The 26259-nt window shown below is 39.2% G+C and overlaps 1 protein-coding gene across 4 annotated transcripts in view; it reads right to left on the bottom strand.

Moving 5' to 3' along the window:
* The window catches only part of PCSK5 (proprotein convertase subtilisin/kexin type 5), a 521444-nt gene that overhangs the window by 209569 nt on the left and 285616 nt on the right, over window positions 1–26259 (bottom strand). For all 4 annotated transcript variants that reach the window (XM_055578327.1, XM_055578328.1, XM_055578329.1 and 1 more), the window contains exons 11-12: window positions 13013–13130; window positions 4441–4629 (exon numbers count right to left, since the gene is read on the bottom strand). In XM_055578327.1, coding sequence (XP_055434302.1) covers window positions 4441–4629; window positions 13013–13130 — 307 coding nt within the window. The remainder of the gene's footprint in view (window positions 1–4440; window positions 4630–13012; window positions 13131–26259) is intronic.

Here is a 26259-nt window from a genome sequence, read left to right as displayed (position 1 = left end):
AGTTAAGTCACAAAGATGACTTCCCTGGTGGCTCAGATGGTAAAGCATCTGTCTACAATGCAGCAGACCCGGGATCAATCCCTGGGTTGGGAAGATCCCCTGGAGAAGGAAATGGCAATCCACTCCTGAACAAAATAATGTCATTTGCAACAACATGGATGGACCTAGAGATTATCATACTAAGTGAAGTTAAGTCACAAAGAGAAAGGCAAATACCGTATGATATCACTTATATGTGGAGTCTAAAATATGACATAAATGAACCTATCTATGAAACAGAAACAGACATAGACTGCCCAGTGGAAAGGGGGGTGGGGGACAGATGGACTGGGGATTTGGGATTAGCAGATGCCAACTATTACATATGGAATGGATAAACAACAAAGTCCTACTGTATAGCATAAGGAACTATATGCAATATCCTATGATAAAACATAATGGGAAAGAATATAAAAAAGAATGTGTATATGTGTGTGTGTGTGTGTATATAACCGAATCACTGTTCTGTACAGCAGAAATTAACACAACATTGTGAATCTACTATACTTCAATTTACAAAAATTAAAAAAATATCTGACATACAAATTCCTTCTAAACCCTGACCTGGTCACCTTTTCCTTGAGGACAGGTATAGTGCCCAGGCCAGCAGGCCAACTTGAAGGCCACCAGGAGCAAAGCAGACCTTCCCCTCACCACCTTCCCATCCCATGTTGATGCTTCTTGCCCTCAGATCCCAATTCTGGGAGTGTGCTTTGAAACAGGGCCAAGGAGAGAGGACACAGAGGCCTCTTTGCCAGGAGGTCAGAGACTGGGAAGTTCTGAAGAGAGATTTCCTCTTATTAAAGTTTTGGAATATGCCGGAAGGAAAAAATACCTAAAGAAACCATCTTGCCTTAGCTACCTCAGTAGGAGGGATTCTACTAGTGTCAGGTACAACAAGGATGGGGGAGCCAGGCCCTGGAAGGTGGCCAGACTGGTTTGGGGACCAAGTGCAGCTGTTTTACATTTAAAAGGTCAGATGTTCATAGCAGTGTTTTGGGGAACTGTGGGTAAATGAATTCATAACATCCTTTTACATCCCTTATCTCCAGTCCCCTCCCTCCACTCCATTTTGTCTGCCATTTTTTGGGGGGTGGCTACTTATTTTCAGCGCTGAGATGGAAGATAGACAAAAGAGCAGCACTTTAAGAAATGCTCCGGACCAAGAGGATGTACTCTGCTTGCAGACCTTATTCCCAGTGGGTCCCTATGGGACAGACTAAAGTGAACCATAAGATGGGTCACCGAGCATCAGAAATGCCTGTTACTTTTATTTGACACAAGTCAGGCAGCACTTTGGGGTTCAGCACTTTGCAAAGAGCAAAGCGGATGCCTGCTGTTGAAGAATTCACGAGGAATTGGAGCCAGTGACACTGTAATTCACCAAATGCCTGTCTTGGAATCTTTTGCTCCTCTGCTCACAAGTTTCCTCACTGAAGTCATTTCCAGGGAAGCCAACAAGAAATATTGAAATACGCAGAAGATCCCAGAAAAGCTGAAGGGACTGAGTTTTCCAAGCAAACAACTGTGGGTGGACCGTTTTTCTACAATGGAGGGGGCTCCAGGGAGAAGAGTTACACATGTGTGAAGCCAACCTTTGTATTTCACTGGGGTCACCTGGATACTCCAGATTCAATGCACATGAACAGCAGTCAAGAAAAGAAAAAAGAAATCAAGAACAAGGTCTTCCCTGGCTTCGGTAACAACAGCTGGCATGATCTCCCTTAATCATAGAATTGTGCATCTGAAGGCCTTGCTTGCTGAAGAGAAGCCTCAGGCAGGTAGTAGCAAGACCTGGCAGCAGCTGAGATCCCTGACTGCACAGGGAGGAGGGCGTGTCCAGCGACTGGATGCCAAAGCATCCTTCAGTTTCTCACAGCTGCATATACTGATCCTGGCAAAGTTTCACTCATAGAATATGAAGCCCAGGTTACCTCATGCTCTAATGAAAGATGTTAGGTTTTAGGGACGAACACAAGACGACTTCCAAGAACAGAAATAAAATGCAATGAGAGACTCTAGAAATGCTCTTGCTTTCTCTTTTTCTTACTGTCCTACAACAGATGAATTTGGAGATTTTGAAAAGCCACTGAGAGTTCCTCAGTCTCACTTTCGGCCCTGCAGGCCTGCATTGGACTTGGCCCCTCAGCTCGTCTGGGCTGTTGTCAGTGTCCTACCAGAGATCACCACGGCCGCAGACACCTGGCATGTGGACAGGTGGCCCTGTCGACATAAAAGTTTGACTTTCATTTGGACGGTATAGGCCTTTGACAGTAAGGTTTTTGCTCCTATTAAATATTCCTCTTGGAGAAAAACATCAAATTAAAGAAACTTTTAGGCTTCTCACTGTGGCTTGGAGTTTGGAACCATAATGGGAATGGGGTGTATAAGAAAACCTGGCCTTCCCCATCTGGTCCCACTTGCTGACAAGTATCCCCCCACCCATGATCCCAACCACTCAAAAAGCCAATGGAGAAAAAGAAGACTTGTGCTAGAACATTCTGGCCTTTCAGCAGGATCCTGGAAATGTTTGAAGGGAGTAGAGGGAATGGAAGAGGCTACAAAGAGAAAGTGAGTGTTCCCTTGGCCAATAAAGACTAAAGGGCCAACCTTTAAATAGTGGTTGGGAAACTATTGCCAGCCCTCAAACTAAATCTGGCCCTTGGCCTGTTTGTATAAATAAAGTTTTATTGGAACACAGCCATGCACATTCATTTATGTTGTTTACAATGACTTTTGTACTCTAATGGCAGAGTTGAGGACTGGTAACAGACACATGACCTGCAAAGCATGAAACATTTACTAACTGAATCTTTGTAGAAAAAAATACGCCAAAATCTTTTTTAAAACAAATAGAATTTCCTTTAACTTTGGAAAGTGCTCAGGCAAGAGCATTCAGTTAATCTGCAACAAATGCCAGAAGACATTTAGGGGCCAGGAAGGCCATCTCAGAGGCCTAAAGAATCAGTGTTCTGCATTTCTTTTATAGGATAAAGAACAACAGGTGGCCTTTAACTTTTCTGTGGCATCCTTTTAATAGGACACAAATATTAAGTGTTATACTGTTTCATGCCAATTGATTCTAGGCAGCTCATTACTCTGTTTATGTGTGGGCAGTGAGAGCTATGACCATCTCATCATGACATCTAAGTGGCACCCCTCACTGAAGTTCTTAGGGTAGTAAGAAATTAAAGAACAGCTGTATATTTTTAATTAATTTTCTTTTTAAAAAAATCTACACCCAGGAGTGGAATTGCTAGGTCATATGGTAGTTCTATTTTTAGTTTTTTGAAGACCTTCCCTATTGTTTTCCAGTTGCTGCACCAGTTGAGATTCCCACCAACATTGTACAGGAATTTCTTTTACCCCACATCCTTGCCAACATTCGTTATTTGTATTCTTTTTGATGATAGCAATTCTGACAGGTGTGAGATGATAACTCATTGTGGTTTTGATTTGCATTTCTCCTGATGATTAGTGATGTTGAGCATCTTTTCATGTATCTGTTGGCCATCTACATTTCCTCTTTGGAAAAATGTCTGTTCAGTTCTTCTGCCTATTTTTTAATCATGTTTTTCAAGAAGATAAGTAGACCCCAATGTTCATAGCAGATTATTTACAATAGCTGAGATATGGAAGCAACCTAAATGTCTGTCGAAAGATGAATGAATAAAGAAGCTGTGGTATAAGTGTGTGTGCGTGTGTGTGTGTGTGTGTGTATGTGTGTATATATGTATATCTTGGAGAAGGAAATGGCAACCCCCTCCAATATTCTTGCCTGGAAAATTCCATGGACAGAGGAGTCTGGTGGGCTACAGTCCATGGGGTTGCAAAGAGTAAGCTAAGATTGAGCACATATGTGTATATATACATACATCTCTATATAGATACACACATACATACATATATACATGTAATACTACTCAGGCATAAAAACAATTTTTGTCATTTGCAGCAACATGGATGAACTTGGAGAGCATTATACTAAGTGAAATAAGTCAGAGAAAGATAAACACTGTATATCTTACATGTGGAATTTAAAACTACAATAAACTAGTGAATATAACAAAAAAGTAGCAGACAGATATAGAGAAAAAATTAGTGGATGGGGTTGGGAGTGGTAATATATAGGTGGGGGAGTGGGAGGTACAAATTATTGGGTATAAGACAGGCTCCTGGATGTATTGTACCACACAGGGAATAGAGTCCATATTTTGTAAAAATTGTTAATGGAAAATAATATTTAAAAATTGTATAAAAAATCATGATTTTATAATATTTGTACATGCACAATCTTCAACTTTGTAAAAAGTGAAGAAAAAAGAACTGCTTATTCTTCATTCTTTTTCCAGCTTAATGAGTAGCTGAGTGCACACCGATGGTCAGGGGCCATGACCGTACCTGTTGGCCAAAAGCTGGGACCTGGTTCCTGAGGGCGAGGTCAGGTAGATGGCCAGGTCTCCCCTCCTGGGGTGGGTGATGGTGATGCGTACGACTACATGCTCCAGGTAGTTGACGTGATGGTTGGGGTTGTCGGAGCAGCCCGAAGCTTTGTAGATGGAGCGCACTGCACTGTTGGGGCGAATCGTCCTGCAACAGAGAGAAGAAGTTTGAGCAAAGTGCACAGCAGAGCTCAACTGAGTGAACCTGTAGGCCTGGCAGGACTACGTGATGTAAGATAAGCAGTGGGTGCTGCTTACTAAAGGACCAATCCCTCACGCAAATGATTAGGTTGCTTAAAGGAGTAGTCCTGCTTGGACTGTGAGAAAGATGTTAAATGAGAGGAATGGGGAATTTAAGGTGTCTCTGATCTTCATGAAGGTAGTGGATACCGATCTTGTTAAAGATTACTATGCTCTGGAACTGGAGTTCCTGGGGTGGGTCACGAATGAGCATTTCCAGCAAGTTCTCCAGTGACAGTGATGTTGCTGATCTATGGAATCCACTTTGTGTACCACCAGTAGAGGGGACTTGGGGACTACTATGACCTTGGTTCAAATCACTGGTCTACCATTTTCTTGCTCTATAAACTAAGAAGAGCCCACTCTTCTTCTTGCCTACAAGGTCCTGTATTCTTCCCAAACTTCCTCCTGTACCTCTCTGCCCTCTGAAGACTGGGTTCCAGCCACACCAGCACTGGTTTGAGTTCTGGGATAATTCAAGTTTCCCAGCTCAGGGACATTGCATATGCTACTTTGCCTCTAGTGCCTTTTTATTACTGTTCCTATGGCTGACGCTTCTTCTGTCATGATCAAAGCTTAAATTTTACTCTCTAAGCACATCATTGAACCATAGGAAAATCATGTTCCCTACCTCTCATTTTCTACCCTTTTCATTTCACTTATAACTTGTAATTATCTATTTATTGTATTGTTTTGGTTTGACTTCCCCAATAGACTGTAAGCTCCATAAATGTGGAAGAATTTCTTATTCCTGTTTCTATCCCTAATATCTAGCCCCATTCTTTTTTTTTTAATTTATATTGTATTGAAGGATAATTGCTTTAAAGAATTTTGCTGTTTTCTGTCAAACCTCAACATGAATCAACCATCAGATCAGATCAGTCGCTCAGTCGTGTCCGACTCTTTGCGACCCCATGAATCACAGCATGCCAGGCCTCCCTGTCCATCACCAACTCCCAGAGTTCACTGAGACTCACGTCCATTGAGTCAGTGATGCCATCCAGCCATCTCATCCTCTGCCGTCCCCTTCTCCTCTTGCCCCCAATCCCTCCCAGCATCAGAGTCTTTTCCAATGAGTCAACTCTTCGCATGAGGTGGCCAAAGTACTGGAGTTTCAGCTTCAGCATCATTCCTTCCAAAGAAATCCCAGGGTTGATCTCCTTCAGAATGGACTGGTTGGATCTCCTTGCAGTCCAGAGGACTCTCAAGAGTCTTCTCCAACACCACAGTTCAAAAGCATCAATTCTTCAGCGCTCAGCCTTCTTCACAGTCCAACTCTCACATCCATACATGACCCCTCCCTTTTGAAACTCCCTTCCATCTCCCTCACCATCCCACCCCTCTAGGTTGATATGGAGTCCGTGTTTGATTTCCTGAGCCATACAGCAAATTCCCATTGGCTATATATTTTACACATGGTAATATAAGTTTCCATGTTACTCTTTCCATACATCTCACCCTCTCCTCCCTTCTCCCCATGTCCATATGACTATTCTCTATGTCTGTTTCTCCAATGTTTCCCTGTAAATAAATTCTTCAGTACCATTTTTCTAGATTCTGTATATATGCATTAGAATACAGTATCTATCTTTCTCTTTCTGACTCACTTCACTCTGTATAATAGGTTCTAGGTTCATTCACTTCATTAGAACTGACTCAAATGCATTCCTTTTTATGGCTGAGTAATATTCCATCATGTATATGTACCAGAACTTCTTTATCCATTCATCTGTCAATGGACATCTAGGTTGCTTCCATGTTCTAGCTATTGTAAATAGTGCTGCAATGAACAATGGGATACATGTGTCTCTTTCAATTTTGGTTTCCCCAGGGTATATGCCTAGGAGTGGGATTTCTGGGTCATATGGTGGTTTTATGCCTAGTTTTTTAAGGAATCTCCATACTGTCTTCCATAGTGGCTGTATCAATTTACATTCCCACCAACAGTGCAAGAGAGTTCCATTTTCTCCACACCCTCTCCAGGATTTATTGTTTGTAGCCTTTTTGATGATGGCCATTCTGACTGGTATGAAGTGATATCTCATTGTAGTTTTGATTTGCTTTTCTCTAATAATGAGCGATGTTGAGCATCTTTTCATGTGTTTGTTAGCCATCTGTATATCTTCTTTGGAGAAATGTCTGTTAGGTCTTTTTTCCACTTTTTGATTGGGGGTTGTTTGTTTTTCTGGTATTGAGTTGTATGAGCTGCTTGTATATTTTGGAAATTAATCCTTTGTCAGTTGTTTCATTTGCTATTATTTCCTCCCTTTCTGAGGATTGTCTTTTTACCTTGCTTATAGTTTCCTTTGCTGTGCAAAAGCTTTGAAGTTTAATCAGGTCCCACTTGTTTACTTTTGTTTTTATTTCCATTACTCTATTCTTGCCTGGAAAATCCCATGGATGGAGGAGCCTGGTAGGCTGCAGTCCATAGGGTCGCTAAGAGTCGGACATGACTGAGCAACTTCACTTTCACTTTTCACTTTCATGCATTGGAGAAGGAAATGGCAACCCACTCCAGTGTTCTTGCCTGGAGAATCCCAGGGATGGGGGAGCCTGGTGGGCTGCCGTCATTGGGGTCTCACAGAGTTGGACACGACTGAAGCGACTTAGCAGCAGCAGCAGCAGGAGGTGGGTCATAGAGGATCTTGCTTTGATTTAGGTCATCAAGTATTCTGCCTATGTTTTCCTCTAAGAGTTTTATAGTTTCTGGTTTTACATTTAGGTCTTTAATCCATTTTGAGTTATCTTTGTGTATGGTATTAGGAAGTGTTCGAATTTCATTTTTTTACATTTAATTGTCTAGTTTTCCCAGCACCATTTATTGAATAGGCTGTCTTTGCCACCTTGTATATTCGTGCCTCCTTTGTCAAAAATAAGGTACCCATAAGTGCATGGGTTTATTTCTGGGCTTTCTATCTTGTTACATTGGTCTATATTTCTGTTTTTGTGCTAGTACCAAACCGTCTTGATGACTATAGCTTTGTAGTATAATATGAAGTCAGGAAGGTTGATTCCTCCAGGTGCATTCTTCTTTCTCAAGACTGCTTTGGCTATTTGGGATCTTTTGTGTTTCCATATGAATTGTGAAATTTTTTGTTCTAGTTCTGTGAAAAATGCCCTCAGTAATTTGATAGGGGTCACATTAAATCTGGAGATTACATTTGGTAGTATAGTCAATTTCACAATATTGATTCTTCCTACCCAGGAACATGGAATACCTACCCATCTGTTTCTATGGTCTTAGATTTCTTTCATTAGTGTCTTATAATTTTCTGTGTACAGTTCTTTTGTCTCCTTAGGTAAGTTTATTCCTAGATATTTAATTCTTTTTGTTGCAATGGTGAATGGGATTGATTTCTTAATTTCTCTTTCTGACTTTTCATTGTTAGTATAGAGAAATGCAAGTGATTTCTGTGTATTGATTTTGTATCCTGCAACTTTTCTAAATTCACTGATTAGCTTTAGTAATTTTCTGATACTATCTTTAGGGTTTTCTATGGACAGTATCATGTCATCTGCAAACAGTGAGAGTGTTACTTCTTCATTTCCAATCTGGAATCTACTTATTTCTTTTTCTTCTCTGATTGCTGTAGCTAGGACTTCCAGAACTATGTTGAATAATAGTGGTGAAAGTGGACATCTTTGTCTTGTTCCTGATCTTAGGGGTGATGCTTTCAGTTTTTCACCATTGAGAATAATGTTTGCTGTAGGCTTATCATATATGACCTTTGCTATGTTGAGGTAGGTTCCTTCTATGCCCATTTTTTGAAGAGTTTTCATCATAAATGGGTGCTGAATTTTGTCAAAGGCTTTTTCAGCATCTATTGAGATGATCATATGGTTTTTATCTTTCAATTTGTTAATATGGGGTATCACATTGAATGATTTGCATATACTGAAGAATCCTTGCATCCTGGAAATAAACCCAACTTGATCATGGTGTATGAGCTTTTTGATATGTTGCTGATCTGTTTGCTAAAATTTTGTTGAGGATTTTTGTATCTATGCTCATCAGATACAATATGCTACAGGCCAATATACTGTGATATTGGCCTGCAGTTTTCTTTTGTTGTGTTGCCTTTGTCTGGTTTTGGTATCAGGGTGATGGTGGCTTCACAGAATGAGTTTGGAAGTGTTCCTTCCTCTGCAATTTTTGAAAGAGTTTTAGAAGGATAGGCATTATCTCTTCTCTAAATGTTTGGTAGAATTCTCCTGTGAAGCCATCTGGTCCTGGGCTTTTGTTTTTTGGGAGTTTTTTCAATCACAGCTTCAATTTAAGTGCTTGTAATTGGGTTGTTCATAATTTCTATTTCTTCCTGGTTCAGCCTTGGAAGACTGAACTTTTCTAAGAATCTGTCCATTTCTTCCAGGTTATCTGTTTTATTGCCATACAGTTGTCCATAATAGTCTCTTACAATCCTTTGTATTTTTGCACTGTCTGTTGTAACCTCTCCTTTTTCATTTCTAATTTTGTGGATTTAATTCTTCTCTCTTTTTCTTGATGAGTCTGGCTAAAGGTTTGTCAATTTTGTTTATTTTCTCAAAGAACCAGCTTTTAGTTTTATTAATCTTTACTATTGTTTCTTTTTCATTTATTTCTGCTTGGATCTTTATGATTTCTTTCCTGCTACTAATTTTTTTTTTTTTTTTTTTTTTTTTTTTAGTTCTTCTTTTTCCAGTTGTTTTAGTTGTAAAGTTAGGTTGTCTACTTGATGTTTTTTTTGTTTCTTGAGGTAGAACTGTATTGCTATAAACTTCCCTCTTAGAACTGCTTTTGCTGCACCCCATAGGTTTTGAGTTGTTGTCTTTTCATTGTCATTTGTTTCTAGAAATGTTTTGATTTCTTCAGTAACCTGTTGGTTATTTAGAAACGTGTTGTTTAATCTCCATGTGTTTCTGTTTCATACACTTTTATTCTTGTAATTGATATCTAGTCTTATAGCATTGTGGTCAGAGAAGATGGTTGGTACAATTTCAGTTTTCTTAAATTTACTGAGGTTTGATTTGTGACCCAAGATATGGTCTATCATAGAGAATGTTCCATGTGCACTTGAGAAGAAGGTGTATTCTTCTGCATTTGGATGGAATGTCCTGAAGATATCAATGATATCCATCTCATCTGATATATCATTTAAGACTTGTGTTTCCTTATTAATTTCCTGTTTTGATGATCTGTCCATTGGTGTGAGTGGGGTGTTAAAGTCTCCTACTATTATTGTGTTACTGTCAATTTCTCCTTTTATGTCTGTTAGTGTTTCTCTTATGTATTGAGGTGCTCCTATGTTGGGTGCACAGATATTTACAATTGTTATGTCTTCCTCTTAGATTGATCCCTTGATCATTATGTAGTATCCTTTCTTATCTCTTGTAATCTTCTTTATTTTAAGGTCTATTTGGTCTGATATGAGGATTGCTACTCCAGCTTTCTTTTGCTTCCCATTTGCATGGAATATATTTTTCCATCCTCTCACTTTCCGTCTATATGTGTCTTGAGGTCTGAAGTGGCTTTCTTTTAGACAGCATATATATGGGTCTTGTTTTTGTATCCATTCAGCTAGTCTGTATCTTTTGGTTGGAGCATTTAATCCATTTATATTTAAAGTAATTATTGATATATATGTTCCTATTGCCATTTTCTTAGTTGTTTGGGGATTTTGTAGATCTTTTTTTCTGTTGTATTTCTTGACCATATAAGTTCATTTAACATTTGTTGTAAAGCTGGTTTGGTGGTACTGAATTCTCTTAACTTTTGTTTGTCTGAAAAGCTTTTTATTTCTCCATCATTTTTGAATGAGATCCTTGCCAGGTCCAGTAATCTTGGTTGTAGATTTTCCCCTTTCAGTACTTTAAATATATCCTACCATTCCCTTCTGGCCTGCAGAGTTTTTGCTGAAAGATCAGCTGTTAAGCATATGCAGTTTCCCTTGTATGTTACTTGTTGCTTCTTCCTTGCTGCTTTTAATAATCTTTCTTTGTGTTTAGTCTTTGTCAGTTTGATTTTATGTGTCTTGGCATGTTTCTCCTTGGATTTATCTGTATGGGACTCTTTGTGCCTCTTGGACTTGATTGACTATTTCCTTTTCCATGTTGGGGAAATTTTCAACTAAATCACTTCTGAAATTTTCTCATACCCTTTCTTTTTATCTTCTTCTTCTGGGACCCCTATAATTCGAATGTTGGTGTGTTTGATATGGTCCCAGAGGTCTCTGAGACTGTTCTCAGATCTTTTCATTCTTTTTACTTTATTCTGTTCTTCAGAAGTTATTTCCACCAATTTATCTTCCAGTTCACTGATTTGTTCTTCTGATTCAGATATTCTGCTATTGATTCCTTCTAGAGTATTTTTAATTTCAGTAATTGTGTTGTTTGTGTCTATATTCTTGCATTTTCTCCATTTTGTTTTCAAGGTTTTTGATCATCTTTACTATCATTATTCTGAATTCTTCTTCAGGTAGTTTCCCTATTTCCTCTTCATTTATTTAGACTTCTGTGTTTCTAGTTTGTTCCTTCATTTGTGCAGTATTTCTCTGCCTTTCCATTTTTTTTTTTTTTAAAGTTATTGTGTTTGAGGTCTCCTTTCCCAGGCTTCAAGGAAATTTGAATTCTTTCCTTGATGACGGTTGAATTCTTTCTTTCTTTTTGTTTCTGTCCTCCTAAAATTGGTCCAGTGGTTTGTGTGAGCTTTGTATAGGGTAAGATTTGTGCAGAGTTTTTGTTTTTTCGTTTGTTTTTCCTCTGATGGGCAAGGCTGAGTGAGGTGGTAATCCTGTCTGCTGATGATTGGGTTTGTATTTTTGTTTTGTTTGTTGTTTAGATGAGGCATCCTGCACAGGGTGCTACTGGTGGTTGGGTGATGCAGGGTCTTGTATTCAAGTGGTTTCCTTTGTATGAGTTCTCACTATTTGATACTCCCTAGTCTTAGAGTCAGTGCTCCTATTCCAAAAGCTCAGGGCTTGATCTCTGGGGCATATGTTCCATGCTGAACAGCCTCAGAAGCTTCAGGCTTAGCATCTTGAAGTTGGGCTGGGAAGACTGGTGGGTGACAGCTGGTCACTGTCACCAGGCCTTGCTCAAAGTTCTGACATGGCTCTGGGTGCCTCTGGTCAGCTGGGTCTGAGCCACTTCACTGGGCTCTGAGGATCCCGGGCATCTGGCAGAAAGGGCGCAGAGATGCAGCACACGCAGGAGGAGATCTGGACTCCTCCCAGCTGCATGTGCCACCAGTCCCATTTTTGCTATCCAATAAATGAAAGAAAAATAGATGCTGAATTGGTAAATGAAATTTGTGTAGAAATAAACAATTATTCCATTTGATCTCATTTCTTCATTTGTCAAAAGGGAATAAAACCCATGTTGTTATCAAGTTTTAAGAAGAAAACACACTTTAAGTTGCTAGGGCTTGACCTATAGTAAGAACTCAATAAATACTAGTTAACTTTTTACTCCTTTATTTATTTTTTTTTTCATATTCTTTGCCACAAATGGGTAGAATGAGAAAAAATTTAGTCCATTTGTTTCTGCTTCCTAACAATTTCCTCAAGAATTATAATGGCTGTGTTATTACAAACCAAAGTTCATAAGTATTTTTCTGAGCTAACTCTGTATAAAAAGAAAGCCAAAAGCAAAATACGAATAAAATCACTATAATAAATCCTAATTCTTCAAATTCAGTGCCTAGGAGAGACTTCACTATCACTTGGTAAATCCTGTTGCACAGCCTCCAGGTTTGTGTGACTGAAACAGGTCACTGGGCCCTGGAATCTGAGTAAAGTGCAATCTCATTTACTGTGCATCCTGTATCACTCTCAGAGAACTACACGGTAAGCAACTAAGTTTCCAGAACATAAGGTTGAGTTTTGGGGGTATACCAACTTATGGGAAATACTTCTACCATCAGACAGAAATACTTACAGAGTAGAAACTTGAAGAATATCCACCTGTAAGGGTTCTCCCATCCCCTTATAAAATATGCTTTTCTTTTAAGGATCCTTGGCTTATACTAGCGGGCTTTCCTGGTGGCTCAGATGGTGAAAAATCTACCTGCTATGTGGGAGACCTGGGTTCTATCCTTAGGTTGAAAAGATCCTCTGGAGTAGGGCATGGCAGGTTATACTTGGACGGATTTAACAGTTGAGGGTCTTAGACATTCTATTAAGATTTTATAATTACGTTAGAAAAAAACTACACAGACTACTAGTTTTCATGTGCAACACAGGGCTGTCTCGAGACATCTGCATGGGCCAGCTCTCTTTTAGGGAATGGTCATGCTGTCTGCTTGCAGCAAACATTACTTGATTTGTCGGTCTGTGCTCTCCACACACACGTGCTGCTGGGGAACAGTGGTCCACTTCTCCGCCTCCATCACCATGGCTTCTGCATCCATCAGTCCAAATCCATAGAGATGGCTCACTACAGAAGGCAAGAAGTTGGTCAGCTTTACCATGCTTGGTAGCAACCTATGCTATATATGTTGACTTATACTTTCACTCTGTAGAAAAGCCAGACACAACCCAATGGGCGCCAAGCTTTCCTTCTAGCAACAATTAAAAAACAAATAAAACAAGTAAATAATCAAAAGAAGAAAATAAGATGAGTGCATATTGTTCACTGAATACGTATTATAACTAGTAACAGAACTACCATTTATGAATTGTTATTACATGGCAAGTATTAGTCCATATTTTTACATTTAATCCTCCTAACAATCTTAAGATGTTAGTGCTATTACTATTATCACTCATGGATGAGGAGAAAGAAATTTGGCTGAGACTGACTAGCAGTTCAGTGGTTGAGCCAAATTCTAACCCACAAAGATTTACTACCAGGCTCCACTGTTAACCACTTGTATTCAAGGGATAACACCATCCCATTTGTAAGATAAAATAATTAGTAAGTTTAAAGAGAAGTGTACACAACTTCTCTTAGTGCAGTCAGAACTAACATGCAAGAAATACCAATTTTCTGACATATCTAGTTTTTTGGTTGAAAATCCTAGAAGACATAAATCATTACCTTTCCTCTAGCATATGAAAAATTTATTAAAGTTTATGCATGAAATATTTGGAGGCTTCTAAACTTTCATGACACCTTCTTATCCTTGGATGTTGTCAACTTTTAGTTCTCAATGAGAATATCTATTGATCTAAAGCTAAGTTTGACCTAACTTTCTCAGAAACTTTACTTATATATAGGAAAATTTAATGATGATACAGTGATATCTACATTTGCAACTCTTTCTAAAAATACTTTAAAATCCCAGTTGAATACATAAAATCTCCACCTTGCATTAAACTCTTTTATATCTTTAAACACAAAGTCCTACTTTACTCTACTATGGCAAAGATATATGTAGAATTTTTATACAGGTACTTTTGCAACTTTTATTATATAAATGATATTTTTCTTAATTAAAAAATAATGTATGTTCATTGTAAAAACTTGTAAATACATCCAGAAAAGAATAAATAAAACTCATCAATAACCTCATCACAAATTGGTAACTGTTATTAAAAAGTCTATTTAGATTTAGTTACATAATATTACATGGGGCAAGTTTGCCTCCTTAATTTGAAAAGATACGGAGTAGCACACATATAATAGAGGAGAAATGTCAAATTTGGGATTAAGGAAACCAAACTGTGGAGCTCTTTTGTTAAAGTTCATTGAAATCCTATGTTGTCACTTATCACTTAACCACAGTCTATATCATTTCACCATGGATATTCAAAGGTATTTTCTTGCCCTGGAGGAATTGAAATTATTGACAAAGACGCACGGTGAGGCTCTCTAACTCTTCATGGTACCCAAATATCTCCAAGCCAGTGTCAAGTGATTTTAAACCAATATAATTTATAATTTAATCTCAGTTCAGGGAAATAAGATGAGAGATTTGATTGATATGAAGGGGGCGGGGAAGAGGGTGAGGGGGTGGGTTTGGGGAGGGTAAGGATTTTGAATAGTCTGCAAAATGGGTGTCTCGGCCCCAGCTCAGCTTTGCACATTGCCCTTCCCCACCTCCCCACCCCCAATAATTGTCAACTTAACAACCTTTAGAATAAATTAACACGCAGAGCTGTCAAATACAACAAACACTTCATGGCTGTTAAACAACCACTTGAGTTAAGTAGAAAAGCACCTTGAGTCTTTATGAAGGCTGTAAATTGTTTCCTTTTCCGACTCAATTCCTACCCTCCAGAGACAAGGTCTGTTCATGTAATACTCAAAGGAGGTGTTCAGAACAAAGGCTGAGTAGCTCCAGTCAAACTACAGAATGACGAGTCAACAGAAAAAAAAATTTTTATTACTAGAATATTAATAAACAAGGAAATTAGACTAGATCAGTGAAGGCCACCAAATCACTAATGGAGACTTGCAGCATTTTAAAATATTTTAATATACTGAAATTGAGAATCTGTCTACAATCATGATACACAGCTGAAGGAAAAAAAATGAAATAAATTTATTTTTTCTTTTTTTGGGAGGAGGGGGGCAGTGCCAGCAATGTATCAACTCTCTTCTGAATGGCAGTTATTTGTTTGGTTTTTGGTAAATACTAAAGAGAAAATAATTATACAATAAATGTGTTGGGCAGATAAACTCCTTCAAAACATGGTGTTAACAGGGAAAACAGCCATTAAATGGTTTGAAAGCTCTAGTAGTTTTATGAGATATAAGTGACATGTAATAATTTTTTTATATGACATGAAGTTTCACACTCTAAAATTAACATAAATTCAGAACATGTGTTTTATTTTGTTTGCTTGTTTCTGTTTTGGTGACCATTTGAGTCACATCTCGCTCATCACACTGTTACCATTGTTACCATGCCATACGGGGTATGATTTCTCTTCTGTGACTGCAGAGCGTCTGGCTCAGAGAAGAGGTTCCAAATATATTTGTGAAGTAAATGAATGTAACTGATCTGAGAAACTGTATTTAATTCACCAAGTGGCATAAAATGTTTACAGGAGAATTGTAAGAGGGAATTAGGAGGCCTGTTCTTTTTGTTACAGACTCCTATAAACTCATCATTAATAACTAAAAATGTATCCTAGTGTAGAGCCAATATTCCCACTTTCAAAAATTTTACAATTACCTGTGTATAATATGCCATGAAAACAACTGGTTGTGATATGACCATTCCATAACGAAAATAGTTTTATCTATGCACATTTCTCATGCCATGACCTGAGCCTGAAAATAATTTTATGATGATCAAGTGGAATCTCTCCATGCAGGCACTGTGCCAAATGCAAAATTCGATGGATTCAGCATTTAGAAAGACATTGAGGGAATAAAGCATGTATACAGACTAAATATCTTGAAGCATAGCTATGATAGGTATTTCAGAAACTATATCTAACTCTTTGAAGAATGTGGTTGAACAAACTTAATAAAAGGAATCTGAAAAACTTGCTTAGTAGTATATTTGTTCCATTAGGTGGCATGACTGTTTATGCAGAGAAGTTCCCAAAAGTGGGGCTGCCTCGAGCCAGAAGTATAACCAGTTTTTATTCCAAGTAATCCAAAGGCTTCCCTGCTTGGACAGTTAGGTGGACAAGCAAAGAGAGGAAGATAGATGATGTTCCTGGGAGGTATCTTTTCATTTTCTGATGAGACTAGAAGTGCCAAGAGGAGCTAGTCATTAAATACACAAGTAAATAATTGCATAGTTCAAAAGCAGATACAGTTGATTTAGACAGCAGTACTAGCTATGAGACCTAAAAAAGTCAATTCTAAAGAAAAGTTAGAAAACTTAGTAGGAAAAGAAAAATTGGAATTTTGTGGCACAGGAAGTTATAACCAGGAAATTTGATATATTCTTACTGATGCCAGCTATTTTAAACCCTTTAAAAAGAAATACCACACTGATTGGCTATTTCATGATAACTCTAAATGGCTATTAGTAAAGCCCTGTCTAATATAGTAAAGGAATTGATTGGAACAAGTTTGTTTGTTTTTTAACTTTTTTGAGCTCCCTGAAGTAATAAGGCTTTTTGCTACCAGCTGTCAGATATACAGACAATGCTATGTAGCAACCAGAAGGGCAAACAGCAACAAAAATGGCTATGAGAGATTTAAAATTTTGCCTGTGACTGCAAAAAATACAACTAAGTGACAGCTATCCATTCCTGAGCATTGAGTATAAAAGTACAGTCAATTTCTTCCATTGGGGAAATCATTTCTCACGACTAGTTTGACTAAATGTCTAGGTTACCCAACGTTGTCCTGGTTTGAGCACAGAATTCCGATGTCCTGGAGAAACTCCTTACTCATGGGCAAACCAGGGGAGTGGCCACCGCACATGGAACTGAGGGAGTATGGAGTGGCACTGAGCTTTCACATCTTTTACTATCAGTAGCCTAGTAACTGGGAGGCAGCTGTACAGGAATTCTGAACTTTGTATTTGTTGAGATGTATTCAATCATCAAAATATAGTGTGGTTGATAAATTAGGTTCGATTACTCAATTGTTAGAAAGGGACAGTTTCAATACACTTCACTGATATAAGCTAAGAATTTATCCCATTAATTCTGATATCACTTGTGCAGTTTGGAGTACCTACTATCGTCAACACAATGAGGCTCTGAAAGAAACAGAAAATGCTATGAGTTCTCAGACTGCCAGGGGATGAGATAAGAATAGCTCTATGATTTCACTAAGAAACAAAAGTGGTAACTGTGTAATCACTGTAAGTGTGTACAAAAGACTTCAAAAGTAAAAAAAAAGATAATGGATAAAAAGCTTCCAATAGAGCCTGCTCTATAGAAAGTACTCAATGAATGTTAGCTGAAATTTGGAGTTGGGAAGATGACATAGAGGGGAAGGTGATATCTGGACTGGGCTTTGGAGCTCTCGTCGGATTCAGCGAGGTGGAGCCAGAAGCTGGGGCCAGAATGGAGCCTCCTGATTAAAGAATCATCAGGTCTGTGTACCGTTCTTTGGCGCAGTGAGTAAAATGGCAGCCCTAGCGTATGGGGAGAGTGGTCGGCAGGGGATGGGCATTACAATGGCCGGAAGTAAGGGGGAGAGAGAACTGTGGGGGAACTGGATGCCAACCATGACTGTGGGGTGTCTTCTGCCATCAGTCAGGCTGCTGTTCTTCTACCTAAGGGGAAACCACCAGACTGAGAGATAGTTAGGCAAATGCAAATTACTGGCTTGAGGGGGGCTGCCGATCTGCAGGGTGGGGTTGAAACTTCCACTGAGATCAAAGAGCTCCTGCGGCTGCTGGAGTCCTCGCACCTTTGGGTTCTTTGATCCTCAATGTGCTGAACCACCTGTTCTGAAATAACTGTTCCCACCAGGGACTCTGCACCTCCTGCACCTACTAATCAAACGAGGCAGAAGGCGTGAAACACACCCCATTGCACATGAATAATGTAAATGCTTAAGTACTGCTTCTTTTAAAGTAGAAGTAAACAGCTAAATAGGAAAACATAAAATGTAAGATTCATAAGCATGAAGAAGCAGAAGTAATACTCTTCCGTCTATGTCAGCATTTCTACACCCAAACATCTTGACAAATGAAAACAGGATGCTTGCAGAATTAGCCTTTTCTTCCCTTTTCTTACTCCCTTTCTCAGATATCTATCTCTTTATTATGTATCCTTTAAATTTCAGCATGAAAAGCACATAAGCTTCTTAGAGAAATCAGAACTCGAGCTGCAGTGCTTTCTTCTGCCTCCTCCTGCAAAATGCAGACTCCCCGGGGGCAGGAAAAACCCCACAGCCAGCACCTGCCTTATTGCCTTACTTTGCATGGTTTGTTTTTAGTTTTCCTTTGCTTTTCCTAAAATTGTAGGCTCTACTAACAACTGCAGCCAGATCCAAAGATGCCAGCCATCACCAGCTCTATCAAGGAATTGCATGTGGAAGGTTTCCAGACACTGATACTTGGCTGTCTGCGGGGTCTGCACTTCAAAGCGCCCCTCGGGATATGTTTGGTCAGCAGCTGTAGGTAGTCAGGCAGGCTCATCATTACAGAGATGAAGTAAAAAGAGTTTAGGAAATCAGTGCTGAGTTTTTCTCCTCCATGTACAATGTACTTCATTATACTTGGTGCATATGCACACAATTTATTATATATGCATACACTAGTAAAGTAATGCTCAAAATTCTCCAAGCCAGGCTTCAGCAATACGTGAACTGTGAACTTCCAGATGTTCAAGCTGGTTTTAGAAAAGGCAGAGGAACCAGAGATCAAATTGCCAACATCCGCTGGATCATCGAAAAAGCAAGAGAGTTCCAGAAAAACATCTATTTCTGCTTTATTGACTATGCCAAAGCCTTTGACTGTGTGGATCACAATAAACTGTGGAAAATTCTGAAAGAAATGGGAATACCAGACCACCTGACCTGCCTCTTGAGAAACCTATATGCAGGTCAGGAAGCAACAGTCAGAACTGGACATGGAACAACAGACTGGTTCCAAATAGGAAAAGGAGTACGTCAAGGCTGTATACTGTTACCCTGCTTATTTAACTTATATGCAGAGTACATCATGAGAAACGCCAGAATGGAAGCAGCACAAGCTGGAATCAAGATTGTCGGGAGAAATATCAGTAACCTCAGATATGCAGATGACACCACCCTTATGGTAGAAAGTGAAGAGGAACTAAAAAGCCTCTTGATGAAAGTGAAAGAGGAGAGTGAAAAAGTTGGCTTAAGGCTCAACATTCAGAAAACGAAGATCATGGCATCTGGTCCCATCACTTCATGGCAAATAGATGGGGAAACAGTGGAAACAGTGTCAGACTTTATTTTGGGGGGCTCCAAAATCACTGCAGATGGTGACTGCAGCCATGAAATTAAAAGACACTTACTCCATGAAAGAAAAGTTATGACCAATTTAGATAGCATATTCAAAAGCAGAGACATTACTTTGCCAACAAAGGTCCATCTAGTCAAGGCTATGGTTTTTCCAGTGGTCATGTATGGATGAGAGAGTTGGACTGTGAAGAAGGCTGAGCACCGAAGAACTGATGCTTTTGAACTGTGATGTTGGAGAAGACTCTTGAGAGTCCCTTGGACTGCAAGGAGATCCAACCAGTCTATTCTAAAGGAGATCAGCCCTGGATTTTCTTTGGAAGGAATGATGCTAAAGCTGAAACTCCAGTACTTTGGCCACCTCATGAGAAGAGTTGAGTCATTGGAAAAGACTCTAATGCTGGGAGGGACTGGGGGCAGGAGGAGAAGGGGACGACAGAGGATGAGATGGCTGGATGGCATCACCGACTCGATGGACGTGCGTTTGAGTGAACTCCGGGAGTTTTAGGTGATGGACGGGGGGCCTGGCGTGCTGCGATTTATGGGGTTGCAAAGAGTCAGACATGATTGAGCGACTGAACTGAACTGAATATACATATTTACTGTTATCTTTTAAAATTTACAGAGTTAAGAAGATATGCCTGCCTTCTCTTAAGGGGATTTAAGAAAAGATAAACATGTCAAATTATTTTCTCTTCTTCTCTGGCCATTCTTCCTTTGTTTGCTTCCAAAGTGACTATAATAGGAAAGTAATTTGTTTAAGGTGCTTGACTAGTATTTCTTGACTGGAGGTAGGAAAACTATTTTACTACCTTGGGGAAACTTAGCCATGTATTCCTAGGCATACATAGATCACAACTGGGCTTGTTTTTAGGAAACTATGATTGCTGAGACGGAGATGAGAACAAAATAAAAAATGTTCCACAAGGGCTTTGGGGTGAAAGCTAATTGAAGATTAGATTGACCATATGTCAGCTCCCCAGCCTAGATCTTCTTGGCATATAACCTGGACAAACAATTACCAGACTGGGATCTTAATGAGCCAGCAGTCAAAAATTCTTATTTTTGAATTATTCACATATTATTTATAGATAACGCTTCATTTAACTTTCCTTTATATTTGCCTTTTCCTTAAATTTGCATAAAGGAATAGAAAATCTGACTGATGTTTATATTTTCGTGTGGGAGAGCCATGACCTCCAAGGCCCCGTGAGTATATTTTCATACTCAGTAGTTAACAGAGGTTGCAAAGATATGATTATTTTATCCAACTACACCAAACATCCATGGCTCACCTGATATGATGCCATCACCTACTGTTGATATGATGGGTGGCAAACCACAAAGAGTGATACACAGAAGAGCTTATTCCTTGCAGCTAGGAATGCCACCTTCTGATTGGGAAGAAAGCCAACACTTAGCTTTTTAAGTTTCAAGTGCTATGTAAGGCTTCTCGTGAAAATTCCTTTTCATTTAGATAAAACTCAAATAAGGAACAATAATAAGGAAATTTCTGTAAAACTCAGAAAAATAGGCCATTATAGAAGACTGCATATTCTCTTAAAAGAAATAATACTTGAGATGGTTCTTATGTCCTGAAGATCTGGATTCATAGAGGTATAATTCATGGAGTAAATTATGAGACAGGGATATTTGGAATGGTGCCTTCCTCAAGAAAGCTATGTGGGCCTAGAATCCCATGAATGGATTTAATCTGCAGGTAATGAAGTAGCCAGCAATCAAAAAATGACATCATTTATTTAATTAATATTTTAGAAAGACTGATCTGGCATTGATATGTGGGATATGAAATAGCAGAAGGACTGAGGCAGGGAACTAGTTATTTCAATGGTGCAGGCATGGGAGACCATAAAGAGGGTTATGGAAGAGGTGAATGAAATAAGAAATCACATAAGAAAGGGGCAAAGAAATTTCACATCTCACACTGTAGGATGCTCAGTCAGAGTGAACAGGATCAGAGTGAATGGGGTGATCTAGAGAAAGATATTCCCTGAGGATAGCGGTAACCTTGGGGGAGAAATTGCTTCATAAAAGATGACTGATAGTTCTATTTTGGAAGTTCTGAGTTTTAAATGACACAGGAGAGCCTTGTGCAGAGATTCTAGGTTGGTAATGGATTAAGTCAATGTGGAAGATGGTAGAACTGGGAATCATTAGTCAGGAGGTGATCCTTGTCATTGAATGGAAGGCAGGGATGTGAATGTGGAATTAAGAGAATGTGAAAGGGAGGAAAGGAAGAAGGCAGAGAGGAGTGGAGAAGGAAAGAGAGCCAAGGTGTTCTCCCCCTAGAGCTCTCAAAGCAACAGTCCTTAGGGAATGGCCCAGGGAAAGGGAGAGAAAGGACTCAAGAGAGTATCAAAGAAGAATGGGGCTGTATCTCTGCAGCACAAAAGGTAAGGAAAAGTAGTTCTGGACTGTGTAGATCAAAAGTATGAAACCCTGGAGAAAAACAAGGATCCTTCTGATCTGGCAAGCACAAAATGGTTGAATATCTTAAAGAGTAACTACACTTCAAAGGCAGAAGTGGAAACAAGACTGCAGGAGAATTAAAAGACTGCAGAGTAAGGAAACGGAAGCAGCTAAATCAGACTGATGTGTTAGTCACTCAGTTGTGTCCGATCTTTGCGATCCCATAGACTGTGTGTCCATGGGATTCTCCAGGCAAGAGTACTGGAGTGGATTGCCAGACCCTTCTCTAAGGGATCTTCCCAACACAGACATTGAATCCTGGTCTGCTGCATGGCAGGTGGACTCCTGACTATCTGAGCCTGACTATCTGAAGCCCCTAAATCAGACTACTTGTTGGGAATTTTTAATTGTGTAAGGAAGCACAGAACTAACACAGGAGGATAATGTAAAAGTTCCCCCTCCCCCCTGAAATGGGAGATACAAAGTTTGAAAAGAGAATGTGATCATCCAATTGACCAAAAGGAGAATGCGTGCAGCTGGGAGTACATGCATGCAGTAAGAGACTGACAAGAGATGAGATTTTTTATAGAGCATCTTTCATACATGGGAGTCTTTATCCAAGCTACAGAAAAAAATTATCGGAGAGAAATTTTTTTCATTTCTTCTGAGGATACTATTTCAATTAGCAACACTCAAATTTGACTAGGAGAGAAATTAATTCGTTACATACAGTGGATAACTTGGGTCAGTGTTTCCAAAACCTACATGTGCGTCACCCAGAGGACTTGTTAGAGCACTCATTGTGCAACCTCACCAATTAGTAGTTTCAAGACAAGGCTCAGATTCGCATTTCTACCAAGTTCCTGGGTGATGCTGATATTGTTGGTTCAGGGACCCCACTTTCAGAGCCACTTCTTGAAGCTACTACACTTAGTATCTTTCCTAGAAACCTAGTTTACCAGTGATAAAGCCTGGTTAATTAGGCTAATATCTCCAGCATAGGGCTTGAGTCTCTGCAGGCATGGTTTACAAATATCCTGCCCTCACGCCAGAAGTGCCAGAAGTAAGCTGCTTACACAGAAGACCATGTCAATATCTTTTCATGTGGGCTACCTACCAGAAACGTTTTTGCTTCTCTTACAAAACTACTTTTAGATGATAAAGTTCTCCTAATTAATCTATAGATGCAGATCCCTCGTTGTTCAAGCACAGGTTTGTGTAGGTCTTTTCTTCTTTGGATGCACATCACTTGAAGAGTTAAGTTCTCTGCATTGTTAGGATAGAATCACTGTTTGATTGAGATACAAAATCATGGTCAATCACAATGTTGAAAATAGTAAATGCAGTGAGTAGCTATCTCTTAACCCTACTGCCTCTATAACTGAAGTGCACTTATCAAGCATGTTTCAAGTATGCTTCCCAAAAGAAGAGGTCCAGAAGTTTCGTATGGGTGGTAAACATATCTCATACATGCACCTTTTTAATACATTAGCTAATGAAATCTTTAAAATAATCTTATTAGCCAGATTGTATTATTCACAATTTACAGTTGAAAATACTAAGTCTCATGAACTTAGTATTTAAAAAAAAAAAAAAAAAAAACTCTCTTAAACTCACTGGGACTTGATCCCAAGTATTCAAAATCTTCATCTATTATATACATACTCAGTGATCACCACTATACAAAAGACACATAGTATTTCTTTCAACGAAAGTACTCAAATCAATCATAAATTCTCAGAATAAGACAGCAAAGGTGGGGGGGACATTTTGGGATTTATCTATGCATCACAAATGAACACTGGAACATTTTATCCTCTCTGCTTTCTGCAAATCAACCACATTAAAAACTGCTCTCTTCTTCAAAACTCATTAAAATAGTATGTGCAGAAAAAGATATATGTGAAGTTTGGAAGAAAAGTTAACTGGCCCAGAGCCCTTATTCTTGCTGAGAAATGACCTTCTTCAGTCATTTCTATCAGGAGGTTTCCCTGACTGAGAAAATATTATTAATATGGCAAAGTTACTTTATTTTATATTCATGCTGAGGCCATTTTTTTTTATTACAGCTAACTAGGCACGCACAGATGGACGGATGGCACTGGGTGGCAAAGAGCAGCTTCCCATTTGTTAACATCCAGCAGTGATCACAATACCCTCTTTTTTTGGCTCTTTCAAAGATGACTCTGGAAACTTCAGGGTGTACCATGGCTTCTGGTAGAACATCATAAAATGAAGCCTGTTGAAACTATTACTGGGATGTGTGATGGAAGTTTAATTGCTTTGAAATGCCTAAGGCTAGCAAGATGTGAACATGTGTAAAGAGTTGAATTGAGATTCTAAGACAAAAAAAAGTCTGGATCTATTTATGTCACAGAAGATGTATTCAGATGGATTCCACAAAGTGATTGCCTGGTGTGTGTAACTGTACCTTCCTAGATGCAGTGGCCCTAGGAAGTTATGCATAAAACTAGGGAGGGATTAATTTTCAGGATTTCTTTTTGAATCCATGGGTCTGGCTTATATTGTAGACACTAGCATGAATATAAAGATCTCCATGGGTAGAGAAAAAGGATAGGCAAAACCATCTTTACTAAAGTTTAAAAAGAGAGAAACAATGTTTCTTCTTGTTCATTTGTCTTATCTTATTGATCTTGAGGGCTTCCTATGTAGCGCAAGTGGTAAAGAACCCGCCTGCCAATGCAGGAGACTTAAGAGATATGGGTTCAATCCTTGGGTCAGGAAGATCCTCTGGAGGAGGGCATGGCAATCCACTCCAGTATTCTTGCCTGGAGAATCCCACGGACAGAGTCTGGGGGGAAGTCCACAGCGTCTCACAGAGTCAGACACAACTGAAGCAACTTAGCATGGCACAGCATGTACATTGATCTTGAACCGATTTTCACAGCTGGAGCACTGCCCATTTGGCATGGTCTCAGTGTGGTCGCAGCAAGTTAGAGCCTCCTGTCCCTCCCGGGGGTCAGGGAATTGGTGCCGTAGTCTGTTCTGGGAAAGCTGATGCCAGATCCAAAACTGATAGGCAAAGACTCATTTCAATGACAGAGTTCCTCCAGGGCACCTCAATCACATCTCTCTCTCTCTCACATTTAAAGCTCTATTCCTTTGTAGAAAAGAAGGTCTGTTGGGAGTACCTTCACAAGACAGCTTGTTGATAATCATGAAAGCATCTCATATAGCTTTTTCACCACTGCCTTATGCCTGTGCTCATGTATCCTGCATATGTCAATTTTTAATCACCCCACATAAGAATCTCCTACTGACTCCACGTGAAATAAGCATACATTTGAATGCATGAAGCTTCAATCATTTTTGGTCAAAAAATCAGGCAGAATAGAGAAAGAATAAGAAGAGAAAACTAGATTTGTGCTTAAACTCATTCACTCAAAATTCTAAGATTTTACTTCAAACTATGTCTAGAAGCTGGGGATGATGAAAAAGATATTGGAAAACTCTGACTGCAATAACTTTGCAAATGAAAGTCCTGTGAATGTCAAGCTTGAAGCAATAGATGAAGGTTAAAATGATCAAAACCATCTCTGGAGAGATACCTTTTAAAATACACCCATGCCTTTTTGACAACTGTGGGAGAAATTACAGCCAAATTGTATGCAACATGGTTGCCTACATGGGATCCATGTGAATTAGATGCCTCTTGCTTTAGGGGAACGTCATTCCACTCTGGGGGTTTTCCTGTTGGCTCAGTGGTAAAGGATCCACCTGTCGATACAGGTTTGATCCCTGGGTCAGAAAGGTCCCCTGGAGAAGGAAGTGAAAACCCACTCCAGTATTCTTGCCTGGAGAATCCCATGGAGAGAGGAGCCTGGTGGGATACAACTCCTGGGATCACAAAAGAGTCAGACACACCTTAGCAACTAAACAACAACATCCCACTCTGGGGCACATGACTTGTTGAGACAATCATAGGCTAGATTTGTCTCCACTCAATTTCCTTATTTGATTCCCTAGTTTAGTTAAATAATCTGTGCAAAAAACTATGGTACACCCTAACATGTAATCATAGACATTTCATGCATTTTTAGGTATATCCTCTGATTGTTTAATCATATATAGCTGGAATTTAGTGCAAATTTTAGACTTGTAAGATGCACAATATTGAACTCTGGAACAAAGCTGGACACATATCTTTTACTTTGGTTGTAAAGACAATTCTGAGGGCAAAACATATAAAGAAAAGCAAAGGATTTCCAGACAAAACCATCCCATACAGTATATTAAGAAAGCATAGATGCTGTAGCCTCTGGCAGGTTCAAAAAATTTATGCAGCTTCCTAGGACTACAGATGATTCTAAGCTTGCTT

This window comes from Bubalus kerabau, chromosome 4 (assembly GCF_029407905.1).
Source record: "Bubalus kerabau isolate K-KA32 ecotype Philippines breed swamp buffalo chromosome 4, PCC_UOA_SB_1v2, whole genome shotgun sequence".
Lineage (NCBI taxonomy): Eukaryota > Metazoa > Chordata > Mammalia > Artiodactyla > Bovidae > Bubalus > Bubalus kerabau.
This window is presented reverse-complemented; position numbering and strand designations above follow the sequence as displayed.